The sequence below is a fragment of the Panicum virgatum genome, chromosome 4N, assembly GCF_016808335.1.
Source record: "Panicum virgatum strain AP13 chromosome 4N, P.virgatum_v5, whole genome shotgun sequence".
In the NCBI taxonomy this organism is placed as follows: Eukaryota; Viridiplantae; Streptophyta; class Magnoliopsida; order Poales; family Poaceae; genus Panicum; species Panicum virgatum.
In genome coordinates, this window is record NC_053148.1 from 28,188,459 (window position 1) to 28,207,989 (window position 19,531).

The window sequence follows — 19,531 nt, forward strand, 5'->3', positions numbered from 1 at the left end:
TAGAGAAATGTAAAGGACAAATTGTATTAAGAGGTAATTTAAATAAAAATATAGTTTGGGAGATAAAACGAACCAATGGATAATTTAGATGGTTATCCTAACTTGGACCATAATTGAAGGGGGGGGGGGGTGTAATATAGACCTTTTCCTTTAAATGAAGTATCACGATAACATTCCTCTGATTCCATTATAAAACGGCACCAAAAATAAAATTCCAAAATTGGCAGATGCGTGCATAGCTGTTTGCTCCATTTAGTCCTCATGAATATACAACATGATTGGTCTTTCAAAAGAATATAAAACATGATTTCATTCACAGATTTTTCACTCATCAATTTGAACAGAACACATCCATAGCTAGCTTCACTAGTTTCACAAATTTGCTGAACAGGTGGAGCAACTGCTCCTAATGACTCGAGTTAAGGAAATTTACGATCTTAGTAACGCCCCCAACTTAAGCAATCATAAAACTGAGAACCCGAACTTCTTGATAGAGACAGGGTCCGCTGGGTACCGCGCACCGTAACAAGAATATTTTTTCTTCCCTCGGCTGGATATTTTATCTACATACATAGAACTCCAGAACACTAGTAAAGAAAACATAATTGCTTGCAAGAATCAAACAAAATAAAATTATGCCGAACACTCTGCTATGAATCCTCCGAATCTATAACCCTCACCTGCTACTTCCCAATAGGGGGGCAAAAATTCCAAAAAAAACTTATATACTCTGAGCAAAAGCTAGCACCATGGCCAAGGCTGGTAGCAAGCAATGGCTCCTCTTTACAAGTCACCAGGTTTATTAGACGCATTTTTGCTAGGCTTTGTTTTGGCAATGCTAACAAGATCACTAAAGAGTGAATCTTCTGGTTGGCTTGGCCTGTTGCGCTGCTGGAGGGAAGACCCAGGTGTGCCAGTGCCATACAGACTGCCATCTTGCATCGAGAGCCCATTCATCCTATGAGACAGCTCGTTTGCACTGGCGTACGCGTATCCGGCATTTGGAACATAGTAGCCACCAGGCTGCTGACCATAGCCATAACTGGTCATGTGGCCTCCATACATCTGCTGCTGGTAGACATCTCCTACCATCTGCTGGGGGTACATGCCTCCTGCTTGGTTTCCTTGAACTGGCTGATACATTCCTCCATATTGTGTATTTGGCATCACATACTGTTGTTGGACCCCAAGTCCGGGCTGAAACTGCCCTCCTGGTTGTCCTGGCATCGATTGTGATGGTAAAATTTGCTGTCCAGGCTGGGCAATTTGAACTGGCTGGGGTTGACTAACTCTGAATTGTGGTGGAACTGACAACCCACCAGGATGGCTAGCTTGGAATTGCTCACTTTCTGCAGGCTGGGCTTCCCAGGGTGGTGGTGGAAGGTCGCTGCTTTGTTCATCTTGACCTGTCAAGGACCAATAGCTGACTATCTGAGGTGATAGTTTCTACATGGAAAATAAACAAAGCTACAGAGTACATCACAAACAGACAAAAACTCAACCTGTTTGATGCTAACTTTATAATAGGCTATCTAGCATTGAGGTAGATTGTGCTAATTCGTTTGTGTCAAAATCTTTAGTTTTCAGTTCTTGGCTAAGTTGCAAATGGTGATATTAATGCATCTCAAATTACATAATAAAGTGTAAGTGGAGCAACGTTAGCATAATTCTTTTCTAAAAGCTAGATATATTTTGCAAGTGCTTTTCTAGAACAGCTCAGAAAAATGAAGAAAAAAGCCCTAAACCCTAAACAACTAACAAAAATAACTAGGCAATAATTACCATTTTCACATTACCTAACCAGAAGCTGCTTTTAGTGCTTCACTAAATGAAAAAAATAATACCAAGTCAATATATTTTCAGAAGCTTAGATTAAAGAAGACAGATTTAGTACCATAATTCGGTGCCTGCTGTGGTGGAACCATTCCAGGAGCAAACTGCCCATTCCATGAACTTGCTAAGGTTAAGTTAGACCCTTGATCACAAGGTGCCAATGTATTCGAATTTAAGCCATTAGAAAATGGAGAAGGATGTTGTGGTGGAACAGGTTGCTGAGGAGCAGGATAAGCTTCTGGTGCTAAGGGGTTAGGATTTGTGTTTGGTATAGGTGTGGCAGGGTTTTGGCTGGAGTTATTGATAGCATTGGTATCTGAAAACATGTCTAAAAGGTCTAAAGATTGGTTTGAAGAAGCTGAAGCTGCAGGCTGATTGCTTACAGGAACAAGGGCCTGGGAATGAACAGGTTCTGGTTTGAAAAAGTCATCTCCACTAAGTAGGTCAATATTAGGGTTATTAGCTGGTTTTACATGAGACTTTGAAGCACTTGACGATGGTGGTGCAGGAAGTGCTAACTGCTTAAACGGCGTCACGCTACTGGCATCTTTAGAAGACCTGACATGTTTGTAACATTCATAAGAGAAGTCAGTCTGAGAATACTTGCTTTGCTCAGATACTGTTTCAATGGCTACTAAACCCTCATCATCTAATGGTTGTTTCGCTAGAGAAATATTAGGCAGTAAAAACATGATTTTATTAAAGGACAAAAGACAACCTTTGATCTGTCTCTATTGTCCCCTCTGGTTTTGTTGGAGAATTGTCTGCACGGGCCGGGAGTGCCTTTGGTTTTTCTACCCGAACAGCTATGCCAGCAGCAATTGCATCGTGTTTTGCTAAAACCCGCTGCAAATCATCATTCAGTGAAAGGCCCTGACTTAACAGGTCCTCATCCCTGTCACAATTAAATATATGGAAAGTATTAGAAAGCTCACATGAAAACAAGCACAAAAATTCTAATGGATGGTAGAAAGTCATGTTTTGAATATCCAGTTCAAGGAAATAATCTCAATACAGGAATGGTATATTCTAGCCGGTTTCCTCCAAATGATCCAGACCCCACAAAATTTATATGCATCGTGAACAAAATGGTCTGATATAGAAAAGAATATATGAAATATTATATTTAAGCTTCATGTTAAAGAAAAAAGTAAAGTGTTGTACAGTTAGTAGCCTTTGCTTAGATAGTAGGCTGATTGTAAATTAGCAGTTCACTGCTGCTAAAAAAAATTATCCATTATTAATAAAGAAAACTTAGCATCAATAGTACTTTGGTGGGGGTTCAATATTGACATCCTATTAGACTACCTAATTTCATTCAGTCTATACACTGGTTGGAAAGCAGACCATAAAGCTGTAACCTACGATGTTGAGTTGACAAGTTGCACCACTCTTTGCTTGTATGAACGGCATTGGTCCACAAGGTCCACAATTACCTCCTGCTTTAAACCCTGCATGTTCATTAATATTTAGAAATCTGATTCCAGGGCTTACTAGAGAAAAATTGTAATTCCACGTTAAGAGTACAGTTTTTACAAAAAGATGCCCACAGAGAAAATGGGGTGGCGCAAAACACTTTCTTTTCTATAAATAAACTGGTCATCTCATTATTTTACTAGATGTGTAACTACAGAGGGCAATAGGCACAGGGCAGAAAGTACCTCTCTGTTATTAGGATCAATAGCATTCAGCATCTCTGAAAGAACATCCATGACCCCGCGTGCATTCTGAATTTCTGTCAGGCTGACAACGAAAAAAACATAATTTGATTTTGAAATTTCTTTTTGAAAGGAAATTATCTTAACAAATAAGACTCAGCTAATCATAACAATTATAAAAATATGAGATTATGAAATTGGTCCACGCCAAGGATGAGCTGCGATGTAGAGAAAAAGAAAAGGAAAAGCTATGGAAAGAAAGCATTTGCACATTAGAAATTCTCATATAGTTCCATAGAAAATTTTTATGCATAATCTCGTGCATTTCTCTTTATGAAGCCAGTTCAACCAATTTTAAGAAACGATCTTAATAAGAACTGAAGTTACAGATATCCTGCAAACATAATCTGAATTATCTTAAAATCATCAACTGCACAATATAGAGGGAGAAGAATGGTAAAGAAAAGCAATGTACCTTAACATAGGCACTTCGGGTGCTGAAGATGATTCGGGTGCATCTTGTCGATAATCAGTGTTGCGCAAAGCAGGTGGTGGATAGTTCCTTAGAGGTTGTGTCTGTGGCGGGGTATAAATTGGCGCAGAATGCTCTGGCCTCTGAGGAAATACAGCTCCAGCACGCTGATACATCAAAGAGCAAAAGTATGATAAGTTACAGAAACTTTAGAGCTAAATACTAGGTAAACTAATACTATGAAGGTCTAAAATCTTGGCCGAAATGAGGGATGTGCTACTGAAATAGTCCAGATATTGAAACAAACACCACTTAGTTTCTGCTAACATACTTATTGTTCCATAGTACTTTTTGTAACAATATTGATAATAGCATACAATCAGAATTTATGGAAGGAGAACAAAATATGATGGCATTTACCAGCATCTCTTGATATGCTGCATAATACTGCGGATATCTTGCACGGGAACCACCAAAAGCTTCTTGCCAAGTGTCAATCAGAATCAGTATCTTCTCTTTAACATGGTAGTCCGGCTAAAGAACAAATAAAATAACAGATGAAATGTCACTTTTAATATGTAACAGGGTTGCTTGGAAACCGGAGCTCAAAATTTCTTCCATGGGTTCTGACACGTGTGTACATGTTGAAGTGGAAAGTGACAATGATATTGGAGAACATCAAAAGGCGTGCACAGACCTTCTTCTTAGCTATCTTCACCATTTCATGAAGTATATCCTTCTCAGCAACTTGCATATGAACAAAATCTCCACAATTTTTAATCAAGCTCTCGAGCAACTGAAAAGGGAATGAGAAACAATTGCAGTAGCTTAGTAAAGGATTACTAAGTTACGTGCGTTCAAGATGAAGTATGAACAACCCCATGCTAATCGAATCAGATTGCAAAAACCAAACATAATTCGAGTATTTATCTTGGGGACAACTAAGGTATGCTGAAACAAATCAAAAGGAGTGGAAGATGAAGCAGTAAATCAGGAAGCAATAGGTACAGATTTAACGAGCCATTGATCAATTCATAATGAAGTACTGCTGAAAGATGCACACAATTTTGCACTTCCATGTGCACATCAAAGAAGCTAAATAAGTATGTTTAGAACTTTTAAACTTCATGCTAGAAAAAAATCAGAAAGCTCCTCTGTACATGACCTGACCAACTAGTGAAGTATGGTTCATAGGCAAGAAACAGAATAGTACTTACCGTTAACGCAAGAAGCTGGACCTTTGAGTTTTTGTGCCCAATCCGTTTCTTGATAGTCTTCACTACATCTTTGGCTTGCCTATGTTAAACATGGAAGTGTGAGAAAAATACACTAAAGGACATGCTATGAATTGAATTGACAAGATACCACTAGAAAACGCAAAAAGTAGTTTTTCCCTCACAAAAAAAACGGCACATGATTTATAAAGTACAATGAAGCAAATATTGTTTCATGCAAGTTCCAGATTGAAATAACTGTGATTTGCATGACTCCTTCAGTTTAGCAACACAGAAAATCAATGCTATCCACTTGTTTTCTCCTGATTCACCAAGCATTAAAGTTCAACTTTTGAACAATAGATCAAGTGTTCCATATCTCGCAGATGTCAACATAAAACGATAGATCAGTTCCAAAGACTGTTTTATTTCTGCCACTCCTTGTTTCTGTTTCCCATCATACTTCGATCTTGGGTAGGGCCTTATTCAGTTATTTGCCAGAGGTCTAGCTTGTGTTATCAATTTTGTTTCCATTTTAGATTGAAATAAACTTAAACCACCTTGTTTAAGCCTGCAAACATTGAGGTGGAGCTAGGAGCAATAGCCCTGCCAAATAGGGACTTAGTCATTATTAACTGAGCTTGGTTGACCATTCAGGTTCATAACTCATATTTAACCAAAAAAAATAACCTTCAGGCGTAATGAAGGATAAAAATTTTGTGATCAGTTAGTACATCGAACTATTTTTTTCAATGCTTGTCTAATGGGGGCAGAAGTTGGCCTTCTCGTTCTTCCTTAATATGTCCACACCGCTACCCTTCAACTGCCTGTGTGGCAACCATACCGTCTAGTCTATTTGGTGGCTACTAGGAATAGTGGACAGTGTGCAAGATGCAGTGACTGATCAGCACTAACAGCGCAGCTCAGCCAAGAGCAGGGATGATATTCCTAATCCTGATAGTAACCGTCACCAGATTAGCTAAAACCCACATATTTGATCATGAGATTACACACCCAACAAATTTGCTTTCTTCGTCTATTGGAAAACAAACGCCTCGTTGTCTATCTAACTATTAGAAATTGAAATCGATGAACAAAAACAGACATAACACCACAGAATTTGAGCCTCGCCCGGCTATGACGGGCACGCCGATCGATCATCAGAAGCTCCTACCCCTACAGAACAACCAAGAGACGAGCACAAAACCCGCGGAGCTTCTCGCCGGTGGTAGGTGGAAAGAGCAGAAATTAAAACGCCGACACAAAAGGGGCAGGGAAGGAGGTGCTCACGAGGGGTCGTGGTTGAGCATGTCGCAGATCTGGAGGTTGAGCGTCCAATCAGGCCCGATGAGCGACTCGCTCGTCGCGCGCTCCACCAGCACCGACTGTGGCATCGCGGCGAGATTCCCCCACTCCCACCTGATCGGCGGTGGCGGCGGAGGCGGTGGCGGCGGCGGCGGAGGCGGAGGCGGAGGCGGAGGCGGAGGCGGCGAGTTCCTTCCTCTTCTTCGCGTCTGTGCGGCGGGCGCCTTTCAGGTCGGTCTTGGTCAGAGAAAGGGAGCGAGGACGAAAATAAAATTCTGCGTTTTTCCTGGGTTCGAATCGGTTCGGAGAGTATCCGTGTGGGGCCCGCGGCTCCGAGAGGGCGGGGGCGCGGGCCCGACGAGGTTTCCAAATTTGGTTCGGCTGGTTGATTGACTGACTCCAACAATGATATGTAATAGCATATATGCCTCCGGCCGTGGCACTATGCATCGCTGAGCTCCAATAAAATAGTAGGCATTTTGCATTGTAAGGATAGAGGCGAAGGAAAAATGAATCACCTCTCTTCTACTATGCATTTCCTTAGGTGATGCATTTGCTTTTGCCTCTGCCTGTTGGAGATGAGGATTTTTGCGTGGGTGATACATCTACGGTATACAAGACAAATGGAGGAATGCCACTCCCATTTTGCATCTCCTTATTAGAGTCAGTCTTACGGCGCGCAAATTTGCTACCTTGTTTAGTTGTTTAGGCCTTATTTAGTTTCCAAAAAAAATCTTAGATAATCATTACTCCCTCTGTCCCTAAATAAAAGTCGGTTTTGGTTTTCGTGCCACAAATTTGACTAGATTTGTAAAAAATACGTGCAATATTTAAATCTCCAAATAAATTTTATAAAAAACTATATTCGAATATCTATCTAATGATATTTAATTTGTATAATAAATATTAATATATTTATATATATATATATATGGTCAAAGTTATTTCTCGGGAAGCGAAAGCGACAGTTATTTAGGGACGGAGGGAGTACATCAAATCTTCAGATATATGCATAAAGTATTAAATGTAGTTAAAAATAACTAATTACATAGTTTAACTGTTTCATACGAGATTAATCTTTTAAACCTAATTAGTTTATGATTAGATATTAATTGTTAAACAAAAATGAAATGTGCTACAGTACCAAGACCCGAACTTTTTCATGAATTAATTCCCAAAAAATTTATATCCCATCACATCGAATATATCGGTACATGCATGGAACAGACAAAAAATTAATTATATAGTTAGCTTGTAAATCGCGAGGTGAATCTAATGAGCCCATGATTAGACACTAAATTGCTACAGTAATACATACTCTAATGATGGATTAATTTAATTAGGTCGTGATTAGACACTAAACTACTACAGTAATATATATTCTAATAACGCATTAATTAGGTTTAATAAATTATTTCGCCGTTTACTGATGAAATGTATAATTTATTTATAATTATTTTACATTTAATACTTCAAATATGTGCCAAAATATCCGACGTAACATTATTTACGGTGTAAACTTTTTGCATTTAAACATGGTCACGTGACGTGACGATTCTTCGATTGACAATGTACACGTACACACGATCCTTTTGTACGGAAACTTTGCTCTGTGTTGCGAATTGTTGCAATTCGTGTACACACATTTATGAATATGTCATATATATACCACCATCAATGAGCACGTAGCTTATTATTAAAATTATGATTAATACAAGCAACAACAGATTGGAATGTGCAAGCACATGTGCACCCTCTATCTCTCTCTCTCATTTAAGTTGTCATAGCTTTAATTCCGTTCATATAGGTTGTATAAATTTTGTCATGTATTAAGTTTTGCACGACTCTATCTCCATGTGTCTTGTTCATATGTTCTCTCTACTGCAAGCACATCCACATACTACATTGCAAGAAAAGTATGGTAAATATTTTAGATTCTATCAAGGGATCAAGATTCCAGATTAAAGTGTAAGGCAATAGGATTGGATAGGACGCTAGTGCACTTGCGGTTGTCCAACATTCAATAAAGAAAACATTGTAAGTGGTTGTTAAATTCTATCGATCCGAATTCAAGAACAAGCGGGGCGCATGGATTTTGTCGAACCAAAGAAATCAAACCCCTAACTCATTTTCAGCCTAAAGTTACGCTCCATAATCTTTACTCGGATGAAGCTGCACCGCGAACATACTTTTACCTTGCCTAGATAATCTCGTCCCGAGGGGAGTTAGAGAGAAGTCATTGCTCGAAAACTTGGCACTAGTACCATGCACATAAGTTGTTCCCTGACAAGTACTTCAAATATTACTAGTCTTTATCATCACCCTCAAGTTGACCCACACTTACACTATGATTTGCATAAAATTATCTGTTGGGATTTATAACCTCATCCACGAGGAATCACATATTATCACATGCAAACATCATTATTTAAATCAGTACAAATATGGAACTAAATGCAAGAAGTTGTTAGTAATTTTTTACATGCATCGAATTCTTTTCATGTCATCCTCTCGTTGCTACCGCAAAACTAGCTAGTGGATGAACTTACATACATAGTATAATAGGATGCTTGGTCAACATAGACTGAGAATGGATGACGGTCATCAAACTGATCAAAGTCTTCTGATTTATTCAAAATATTCTCATCTCTAATGATTTTTTTTCCTAAAAGAACTATGTGGCGTTTTGGATCGTCGTAGAACTTGACATAATTTTTTCTTAGGTTTGCTTGATAGGTTCTTCACATAGAACACTTTTGTGACATGCTTTGACTAGGAGGAATGGTTCGTCTTTATATCCGATCTTTTTGAAGTCCACTATTGTCATACTATGCCAGTCTATTGTTACGTCTCCTCCAGCTCGGTTCATTCATTGGTAGCGAAGCAAAGAAATCTTTAAGGGTCCATAGTCTAGTTCTCATATCTCCTCTTTGACACTATAGTAGCTGTTCTTTTTTCCATCAATGTCTATTGCATCTATATGCATACCACTATTTTAGTTCATGCTTTTTTTCATCTTGTGCTCTTGTGTAAAATATATATCCATTTATCTCGTATCCTTGGTATTGCATGATTGTGATCGATGGTCCCCTAACCGGACATTGAAGTTGTTTATCAATCATGTCGTCACCCATGAATTTTTGTATGAGCCAAACAACAAAGCTATCTATGTGATGAACTGTAATCCAGGCCTTAGACTTCCCTGGGTTTTCAGGCCGTAAAATATTCATGTACTCATCCATATATGGAGCAACTAGGGATGAATTCTGTAGAATGGTGAAGTTTGCTTTGCATATTTCATTGTTAGGGTTGTTCATATTTGATTTCTTCCCTAGTGTTCCCTTTCCCTTCAGCCTCCCCTCATGGCGTGACATGGGAACCCCAATCGGACTAAAATCATCAATAAAGTCAACACAAAACTCAATGACCTCGTTTGTTACGCAGCCCATGGCGATACATCCTTCTAGGCGAGAACAATTGCGATTGTACTTCTTTAGGACTGCCATTTACCTCTCGAAAGGGAACATATTGTGTAGGAATACAAGCCAAGAATGTTTATCTCTTTGATAATGTGAACCAGGGGATGTGTCATAATATTAAAGAACAAATAGGGGAAACACCATCTCAAAGCTGATAAGATATTGGACCACGTCATTCTATAGCTTTATGAGCTTGTTTGGATCGATTGACTTATGCAAAATTTTATTGAGGAAGGCACATAGCTTCATGATTGCAATCTAACATTCTCTAGTAGAATACCCCTCAATGCAACCGGAAGCAATTATGTAATCAGGACGTGGCAGTCGGAGACTTTAAGTTTGTAAACTTTTTCTCTTTCATATTTATTCTTCCTTGTATAATCGAGGAGTACCCAAATGGTACCTTCATTGGGACCAAGGCCGTACTGTGATAGCATAGGCCCTGTTAGCCCACGCTGCTGTTAGACCCACGCGGTGCGGGTCATGGCGGGCCCTCGCTTCAGGTCGGGAGCGTTTCCCTCGTCCTCCTGGTCGTCTGAAGAGGTGGGGCCCTTTCCGTAGGTTGGGCGAGGTGAGGGTTACTCCCCTAGGTCGAGCGGGAGGATGTCCCCTCCTTGGGTCGGACAAGGCAGAGCCCTCCTGCGTAGGTCGGGCCAGTTGTTGCCACTGCCTTCATCAGTCCTGCTTGATGAACTAGTTTAACCGTCTAATCCCTCGTCTTTGGATATCTGGAATATTTATACCCGACAGTAGCCCCCGAGCCCTTGTTGTATATGTGCCCTTAGCCTAAGACGCTATTCTCGCTGGGTGCATGAGCGCATCTAATGGGTGTAGCCCCCGAGCCTCTGGGTGAATCTTGGATTCATTCAGAGGGTCAGTTCGCCATGGGCTAGCTTCTCACCATTGGTCGAGAATGGTCGGGTCCTTCTTGAACTCCGGTGGGTGTGCGCGAGTGCACCCACTGGGTGTAGCCCCCGAGCCTCTGGGCGATTCAAGGATTCACTCAAGGGTAGAGTCGCAAGGGTGTCACAAAGCTCGATTCTTTGAATTTGGTCATCCCGTCCCGTCAAGCGTTTATCGTCGCAAAGCTCGATGCTTTGAGTCTGGGCGTCCCGTCCGTCAAATGCTTATTTTCCGCGCCTATCGCATTGCTGAGACACCTCTGAGCCGGTCAGGGGTGCGCTCTCGCAGGCCTATTCTGTGCCATCACTCCCATTAGGCTCTCCATCTCCCCGTTCGTCTTGTCGAATCCAGGGGCACTTGAGTAGGATTCTGCTGACGGAAGCCGTTGTGGCGTGGATTCTTGACCTGTAGTCATCGCGTCCGTCTCGGTTATGGTGCTTCATAATGAACTGGTTATAGCTCGAAGGGAGCAACTAGAGAATCACATCTATAGCCAGATTAGCATTGAGGGGAGAACCAAGTCTCTCCAAGCTCTCAATGTGACCAATCACCTTGATCACATGAGGACTAACTCAGTCAGCTTGCATGCAAACAAGGAACTTGATACATTTTATCTCTCAGCCCTTGCCTAGTTCTCAGACATCTCACGTAGCCCCTGAGTCATACTGTGCATCCGCATTCTCATAAATCTTTTGCAGACCAGAGGACATTGTGGCAAGCATGAGATAGCTAACTTCGAGTGAATCATTGCAGTACTTCTCATAAGCTCTGCGGGCTGCAGCATTTGCACCTTTAGGAATGTCATCAGGGTATGGCTTCTCAAGAACATACTCTCTTTTCTCATTCCTGAGAATGATTCTTAGGTTGCGGTACCAATCAATAAAATTAGCTCCATTGAGCTTTTCTTTGTCAAGAATATATCGCAAGTTGAAAGCGGAATTGTTATTAGCAGCCATGATCTACAACATAAATAAATATGCAAAGGTTCAGCGCTAAGTTTATGTAATTCTTCTATTAACCAACTTAATAAAAGACACTCCCACTATATCAACATTGTCTTCCCTCTAACGACATATAGGGGACCAAGATCCATATTCACTAAAATTCTTGTGAGCTTTGGCTTCACTGCTAGAAAGTTAGAGACTTTGGTAAACAACAACCTTGTTAATCACATCTCTATGTGACTCTTGTTTGTTGGGTGGCATCCTATGCCCCAGCTCCAACACTATACCCATAGCCCAAAACTATTATGATAGCTATGTTGAGTAACTAATACTATACGTGCGAATGTCCAGCATCCACTACTACAAAAACAATTTGTAGCAACACCCCGGTTTTTTTAGGGGTGGGCCTAAATTTGGCTCGTTGCTACAAATAGGCATAGAACACTGTAGCAATACACCCGCCCCTAGAAATAACATTTGTAGGGGCGGCTCACCCTCCCATCTGCTCCTACAAATGGCGCCAATTTGTAGGGGCGGATGGTGGGGTGAGCCGCCCCTACAGATGTTGTTTCTAGGGGCGGCTGACGCCACCACCCGCCCCTAAAAAAGGAGCAATTTGTAGGGGCGGATGAGGGGTGAGCCGCCCCTACAAATGGATTTTTAGGGGCGGTGGAGCCCCCGACCCGCCCCTAAAAATATGTGTATAAATTCTGCCTTCTTCCTCCTCCCGACCCCATTGTTGGCTCGGGAGAGGAGCTCCCCCAACATCCGAAAAAAAGAAAACAGGGGGGGAGGTTTTCAACTTGATTTCCATCGAGCTGAGGGCTTTAATAGGCAAATTAGCACTTAATCCTTGTCATTTCTAAGGTTTTTGTGTGCTTTTTGGCTCAAATTGTGCTCTCTTAGGCTCTCACTAGATCTAGATCTCCATGGTTAAGATCCGAGCGTATTTTGATATGGGATCAGTTGGGTTGGAAAGCTTATCTCCTTAGCTTTCCAACGATATATAGAACGCCCAAAACTGAGCCCGTATGTGGCCTGGGCGTCCGTTTTCGTGAGGCCTGCTCCTGCAGTCCGAACCAGACTCGCGAATAAATTGGACTTCAATGTGGATTGGGCTTTGAACTCTATCTTCGCTTGGGCCTTGGTCATATGCGTATTGGTCATGTCCTCATCATTCTCCCCTTCTTGGTTTTGAGTCGTCCTCGACTCAAAGTCGCTGATGCTTGCGGAAGTAGTTGTTCCCATTCTTGACATGATTCTGCGTTGCTCCCCTTCTTGAAATTGAACCTGTTGTGACAAAACAAACAAAGAAGAACAAGAGGAACTCTGCGTGATAGGATTAGTCTTAAAATAGCCCTCTTTTTCATCAAATTGTTGGACGGCAAAAGGAGATTTCAGATTTGAACACATATAAACGCGACGCACCATGTACTCTCCTTTACAATTATAATTGCCAATAAAGTGATATGTACATCGAGATAACCATGGCAATCCAACACATTTAAATTTCTCCTCCAAACTACTAAGTGCACACAAAGTATCAAACTCTATATAACCCAAAGTATTTAAAGAAGACAACAATTTTCTTTCATCCTTTTCCGTAGCAATTGGAATCAAATGTTTATTTTTAGCATAAGTCTTTGGTTCCAAAACAAAAGGATCAGTTTCCTTCACAAGTTGTGGCACAGGTATAAACATAGAACTTGCAATATATGGAAAGTCTCTTTTGGATAAAGGAAGTAGAAGATATTGACCCCGAAATACAGACTACTCAGAAATTTCTGGGTCACTAACAGATTGACTTCCAATACAGATTAGGCGCAGATAACTACGTTTTTTTGAATTCTCACAATGGATAAAGTTGTAGATAATTTCACAAGCTTTCCAGAAAGTACTAGAACACAAAAATCCGAGTTCGTATGCGAGAGATATCAACAAAATACCGAACTGGACAGAGACAAGTCCGAACCGGACGTGATGACGGGATGGAAAAGGACACGGTGACACGATGCAAAACTCAAACCAATCTAGGAACTCGATCTAAACCAGCAACAAGACCACGACTATGGACACAAACTCAATGATGCGGACTCCGATATCAAAATATGCAATGGCTTAAAAGGGCTAATGGGATGGGAAAACAACATGAACACAAAATTTTCTAAGGCTTTTTGGTGGACTGTGGGACAATGGCGAAATTGATGAAACTAAAGATAGATGTGAAACCTGACAGTAAACCTGAGTCACTGAATACCAAATAATGGGGACGTGGGTTCCCGATCTTCCGTCAGGTTCTGGATAACTCTCGTTGTAGGCGGAGCGAGACACACCGATCCGGCTTCAGATCCTAAGACCCGAATCCAGCAATCTTAGCACCACAACTCCTCTGGTTATCAACCGTGTCACAACCCGGTTGACCTCGCCAAGAAGGCTAATCCCTGTAAGCGCAACGAAGAACACAAGCAAGAACTCGAAAGAACGCAGCTCAATTGAAGTGACTCTGCAGATGAAAGATTAATCTCAAAGTTGGGGTCTCACAAACCGACACGGCGGCGAAACTGTTCTCGACAGAATAATCTAAGCAAAACCCAAGTAAACTAATGGTGGCTGCTGTGTATATAGAAGAGAGAGAGGCTAGGGGGCGGCCAAGGGGGTGGCCGGGCAAGCCTAGGGAGTACAAGGCCTTCGGGCCCAATAACTTGCGTCGCTGCATCCAGGCAGATTCTGGTCGTCATGTTATTTCGACTATTCCCATCGACTCCGAGCATATTTTGATATGGGATCAGTTAGGTTGGAAAGCTTATCTCCTTACCTTTCCAACGATATATAGAACGCCCAAAACGGAGCCTGTATGTGGCCTGGGCATCCGTTTTCGTGAGGCCTGCTCCTGCAGTCCGAACCGGACTCGCGAATAAATCGGACTTCAATGTGGATTGGGCTTTGAACTCTATCTTCGCTTGGGTCTTGGTCATATGCGTATTGGTCATGTCCTCATCAGTAATCACCCCAAAATGGTAGTGGAGCTACGAGACATGATGCAGCGCTGGGCGGACGAAGAAGAGCAAGAACGCAGTCGCTTCCCATGCCGTAACAACGACAACAATGGGAAGCGCCACAATGACCGTGGAGGGCCCAACAACCAGCGGGATCCTGCGCGCAAACGCAAGCCTGATGACACTGTCGGCACTATAGATCGCACCCCACATGGTAAGAAGGGTGACAAGCTGCAGGACCAGTTCGACAAGATTCTTCACAACAAGAGATGTCCAATTCACCCCAAAAGCAACCACTCGATGTGGGAGTGCACAATCCTACGCAAATCCTTCCAGTCGGCACCTGCAGACGCTCCTAAGGAAAAATAGGACAAAGATGATGAAAACGACAAGAAAGACCGTGATGGTTTCCAACAGAAACAAAATGTCGTCAACGTCATATTTGGAGGAGATCCCAGCTTCTCCAAGCGAGACCAGAAGCTCCTACTCAGAGAGATCCTTTCAGTCGAGCCAGTAATTCAGGGGCCACTGAAATACAGCGAGGACCCCATTACCTTCTCTTGGGAAGATCAATGGACCAGCTTCTCTAAACCTTGAAAGTTCCCGCTAGTATTCGACCCAGTCGTCCAAGGCTCCAAGCTCACTCGAGTACTCATCGACGACGGAAGTGGGCTCAACCTGATCTTCGCAAGTACATTAGCCAAGATGGGCCTTAACTACATGAGTCTACTCACTCCGAGCAAGGCCCCATTCTATGGCATCGTCCCCAGAAATTCTTCCACACCAATTGGCTCGGTCACCCTTCCGGTCACATTTGGTACAGAACAGAACTTCCGGACGGAGTACATCAAGTTCGAAGTAACCGACTTCGAATCTTCTTACCACGCTATCCTGGGAAGACCAGCGTTAGCCAAATTCATGGCAGTACCACACTATGTGTACCTGCTCCTCAAGATGCCAGACAATACAGGAGTACTTTCCTTACGAGGAGACCTCCTCAAGTCCTTCGAGTGCGACAAGGAAGCAATAGATCATGCTGCCACAATCCGGGTTCCTAGCTCTATCAGCGAAATACTTGCTGCCGCTAAGGAACTCTCGCTCAAAGAGTCAATGCCCTCCAAGAAGCCAAGCCAGTCGTCGGTCAAGCCAACTGGTGACGCAGGCACCAAAACTATCCAGCTACAAGAGTGAGACGACTCCAAAACTGCTATCATCGTAGCAGGTCTGGGCGACAAATAGGAAATCAAGCTCATCAACTTCCTTAGGGCCAACCGAGACGTATTCGCGTGGAAACCAGCGGATATGCTAGGGGTGCCCAAGGAGTTGATCGAGCATGCTCTGAAAGTCGACCCTAAAGCCACACCCAAAAAGCAACGGTTGCGGCGTTTTTCACTGGGCAAGCGAGAAGCCATCAAGAAAGAACTGGCGAAACTACTCGTAGCAGGGTTTATCAAGGACGTCTACCATCCCGAGTGGTTGGCTAATCCTGTGCTCGTCCAGAACAAGAACAACAATGAGTGGAGGATGTGCGTCGACTACACCGATCTAAACAAGCATTGCCCAAAGGATCCTTTCGGGCTACCACGTATTGATCAAGTAATCGACTCTACAGCAGGATGTGTCCCGTTGTCCTTCCTCGACTACTACTAAGGGTATTATCAGATCGCCTTGAAAGAAGAAGACCAAATGTTGTCAGTCAAAACCCACCGGCGAGTAGCGACAGGCAACACGAAGAGCCGGGAGGTCGCCGGGGCGCTGGCAGGCACTGCTCCCTCGTCAACGGCCCGCAATCCTAGCACACGCCACGGCTTTATAAGACGCAGGGCGTGTCACCTGACCTATACCCGATCAGGAAGGTGCGAACGTGCTTGCGACTATTTGCCTGCATACACAAATACGTGTAAACATAAGTCCGAGCCGTGGTCGGCTCCCCGGGACGACTCTTGCATCGGCTTTAAAGAGCCGATCGAGTCCCGGTGTCAGATTGGATCTGCATATCCAGATGGTAATAGATAAAGCAAATAACTGCAAAAACTACTTCAACTGAATCTAGCTGATCTGATCCACGACGGTAAAAGCTTCACTACTAGATCGGAACGTCCTACACGTAATTAGGCCTAACGACCATATTAGATAACCAAACCTTAAACAGAAAAGAGGCCTAAGAATAAGCAAAAGCCGATTCCCGGATCAATCCCTATTAAGATCAAAGCAAAGCATCTAGTACGTCGTCGGATCATCCAACCCATTTGCAAGGCCTAACCTAGCAGATATTAAGCCGATTCTTAAGTATAAGAACAAACCATAACAGATTAGATCTACTAGATAAAAAAGAAGCAGGGTGTCATCTCTAAGCGACTAATTCCATGCAACGAGAATTAGTATAAGATTAAAAACATGATCGTGCAAAGATGACATGATGTTCGTAGATGATAAGCAACAAAAGCACAATGAATCTACTAAAATTCATGCTACGAAAATCAGGATAACTAGTACTGCTCGCCATCAAAAACGCTTCAGTACGAGTAATACCAAGGTAAAAGCAAGAACAACGCTGCCCTGATCGCGAGAAGCGATCAGGGTAGCATGGCGCTTACTTGGATGAAACCCTAAAATTAGGGGTGGCGGTGCGCCGAGAGTTGTTGTTTGCGAAACGTGATGACGTTCTTTCTTTACAAATATCATAGGGTACATATTTATAGTCCGGAGACTTGGAAAACAATATAAACTAAAGTGTCCATCTCGGACTCTATCTCTAACTCAAACTGGACTAAATCTAAAGATACGTGGCCCACATGGCCCAAACGCTCATGCAGGAGCCGATTCGTAAACCTCCTTCAATTTCTTCATTAAGCCCAACTCACTCGCGGGCCATTAATTAACCCTGTTAATTTATGGCGATAACACCAAATCAAGACGACCTTCATCACCCCTTACGGGGCATACGCCTACAAGACCATGTCTTTTGGGTTGAAGAACGCCGGTGCTACCTACCAGCGTGCGATACAGTTGTGCTTTGTCGACCAGCTACATCGTAATGTTGAAGCCTATGTCGACGATGTTGTCGTCAAAACCAAGACCCAGGATCAATTCATTATTGACCTGGAAGAGACCTTCAACAGCCTCCGAAAATTTCGCTGGAAACTCAACCCAACCAAGTGCCCTCTGGAAAATTACTTGGATTCATCGTTAGAAACCGAGGAATCGAGGCCAATCCAGAGAAGATCAACGCCATCATGGCCATGGACGCTCCTGCTACTATCAAGGATGTGCAGAAGCTTACAGGCTGCATGGCAGCTCTGAACCGATTCTTGTCCATGCTTGGCGAATGGGGCCTACCCTTCTTCAAGCTTCTAAAGCGGCAAGACAAATTCGAGTGGACTATAGAAGCCACGAAAGCACTCGAGAACAGGTAACATCGCATGAGCCGATTCTACATTAGCTGATAACTGTGTTGATATACCTTGCCCCCAAAACTAACTCTGATATCCCCACAGGGCTTCAACATTTCAGACTTGCTCTCCTTTGACTCGGCATCAATGGGTCTGATCGCCCCTGGAGTGAAGGTACCACCACCACAACAGCCGATTGGCCTCGCGGACCAGCTTCAACATGTCAAAAATCTACTATCTGCTCCAATCAGTACCCTGGTCGATGACTCCAGCGAAATACAGAAAGTCCTTGAGCAGATAGAATCCCAACTCCCAGAGTCACTTCAGGTCAAGCTCTGGCCAGCCGGTCATCTTCCCTTCTTTCGGGCAGAGGTGAAAGCAGCGCAACAGAGGATAGAACTAAGGCACTCTAAAATTCCTCTGAAAGCTGTCATCGCTGAAAAGTGCAAGATGCTAAACCAGAAGAAGGCAACTCTGGATGCCAAAGCTGATATCTCAGCGAATACAAGGCGACTCAGCCTCCTGGAGAAAGAACTGGCAGAACTCGAAGAAAAAGTCCGCACTACACAGAGACTGATCCAAGAGGAGAAAGCCTCGATTGCAAACTCCAAGCAAGAAGCCCAAGAAATAACCGAGCAAATACGGGCAGAGTTTGCAGAAATCAAAACCTTGAGTCAACAGATAGTAACAGGCGATGACAAAGACAATGAAGCAATCATAGCAAGAGCCGACGCCAGACGCGCAGAAGCCATCCATGCCATAGAAGGATTCCTGAACTAGTAGAATAATTCAAAAAACTTTTAGTGTTGCCTGTTAAACTAAAACTCGTATTTATTAAAAACATCTTAAGTCGATGATTACACATCGGCTGCCTTGCTTCTCATATTTTTTTTTCTTGCTGGCCTACTTAACGTGTTGGCCTCTCTTCTTCTTTTTTTACTGGCCAATTCAACGTGTTGGCCTATCTCATCATTTTTTTTACTGGCCAACTCAACATGTTGGCCTATCTCATCATTTTTTTGTTTTTTTACTGGCCAACTCAACGTGTTGGCCTTTTATAATGCAGCCAGATGGATCTCATCGGCTCTTGTTAGTCGCCTTCCCACATGCTTGGAAAATATTTCTTAAGGTGTTGGCCATTGATGGCTACAGGAAACTTGACACCATCTAATTCTTCAAGCATGTACGCATTTCCAAGCAGGACCTGATCAACCTTGTATGGTCCATGCCAAGTAGGAGACCACTTACCATACTTCCTGTCTTTAGTTCCCAATGGTAGCACTGCCTCCCAAACTAGGTCTCCAACCTGGAATTCTTTCGGCTTGACCTTTTTGT

The 19,531-nt window shown here is 42.8% G+C and overlaps 1 protein-coding gene across 1 annotated transcript; it reads right to left on the bottom strand.

The window, feature by feature from the left end:
• Positions 1–419: 419 nt before the first annotated feature.
• LOC120669993 (TOM1-like protein 9) lies at positions 420–6,741 on the bottom strand. Its single transcript, XM_039949938.1, has 10 exons — positions 6,468–6,741; positions 5,181–5,259; positions 4,661–4,759; positions 4,384–4,497; positions 3,967–4,130; positions 3,495–3,576; positions 3,199–3,284; positions 2,552–2,728; positions 1,895–2,391; positions 420–1,406 (listed from the first exon to the last, which is right to left on the bottom strand). The coding sequence occupies exons 1-10, from the start codon at positions 6,569–6,571 to the stop codon at positions 784–786; spliced, it is 2,025 nt and encodes a 674-aa protein (XP_039805872.1). The 5' UTR covers positions 6,572–6,741; the 3' UTR covers positions 420–783.
• Positions 6,742–19,531: the final 12,790 nt, after the last annotated feature.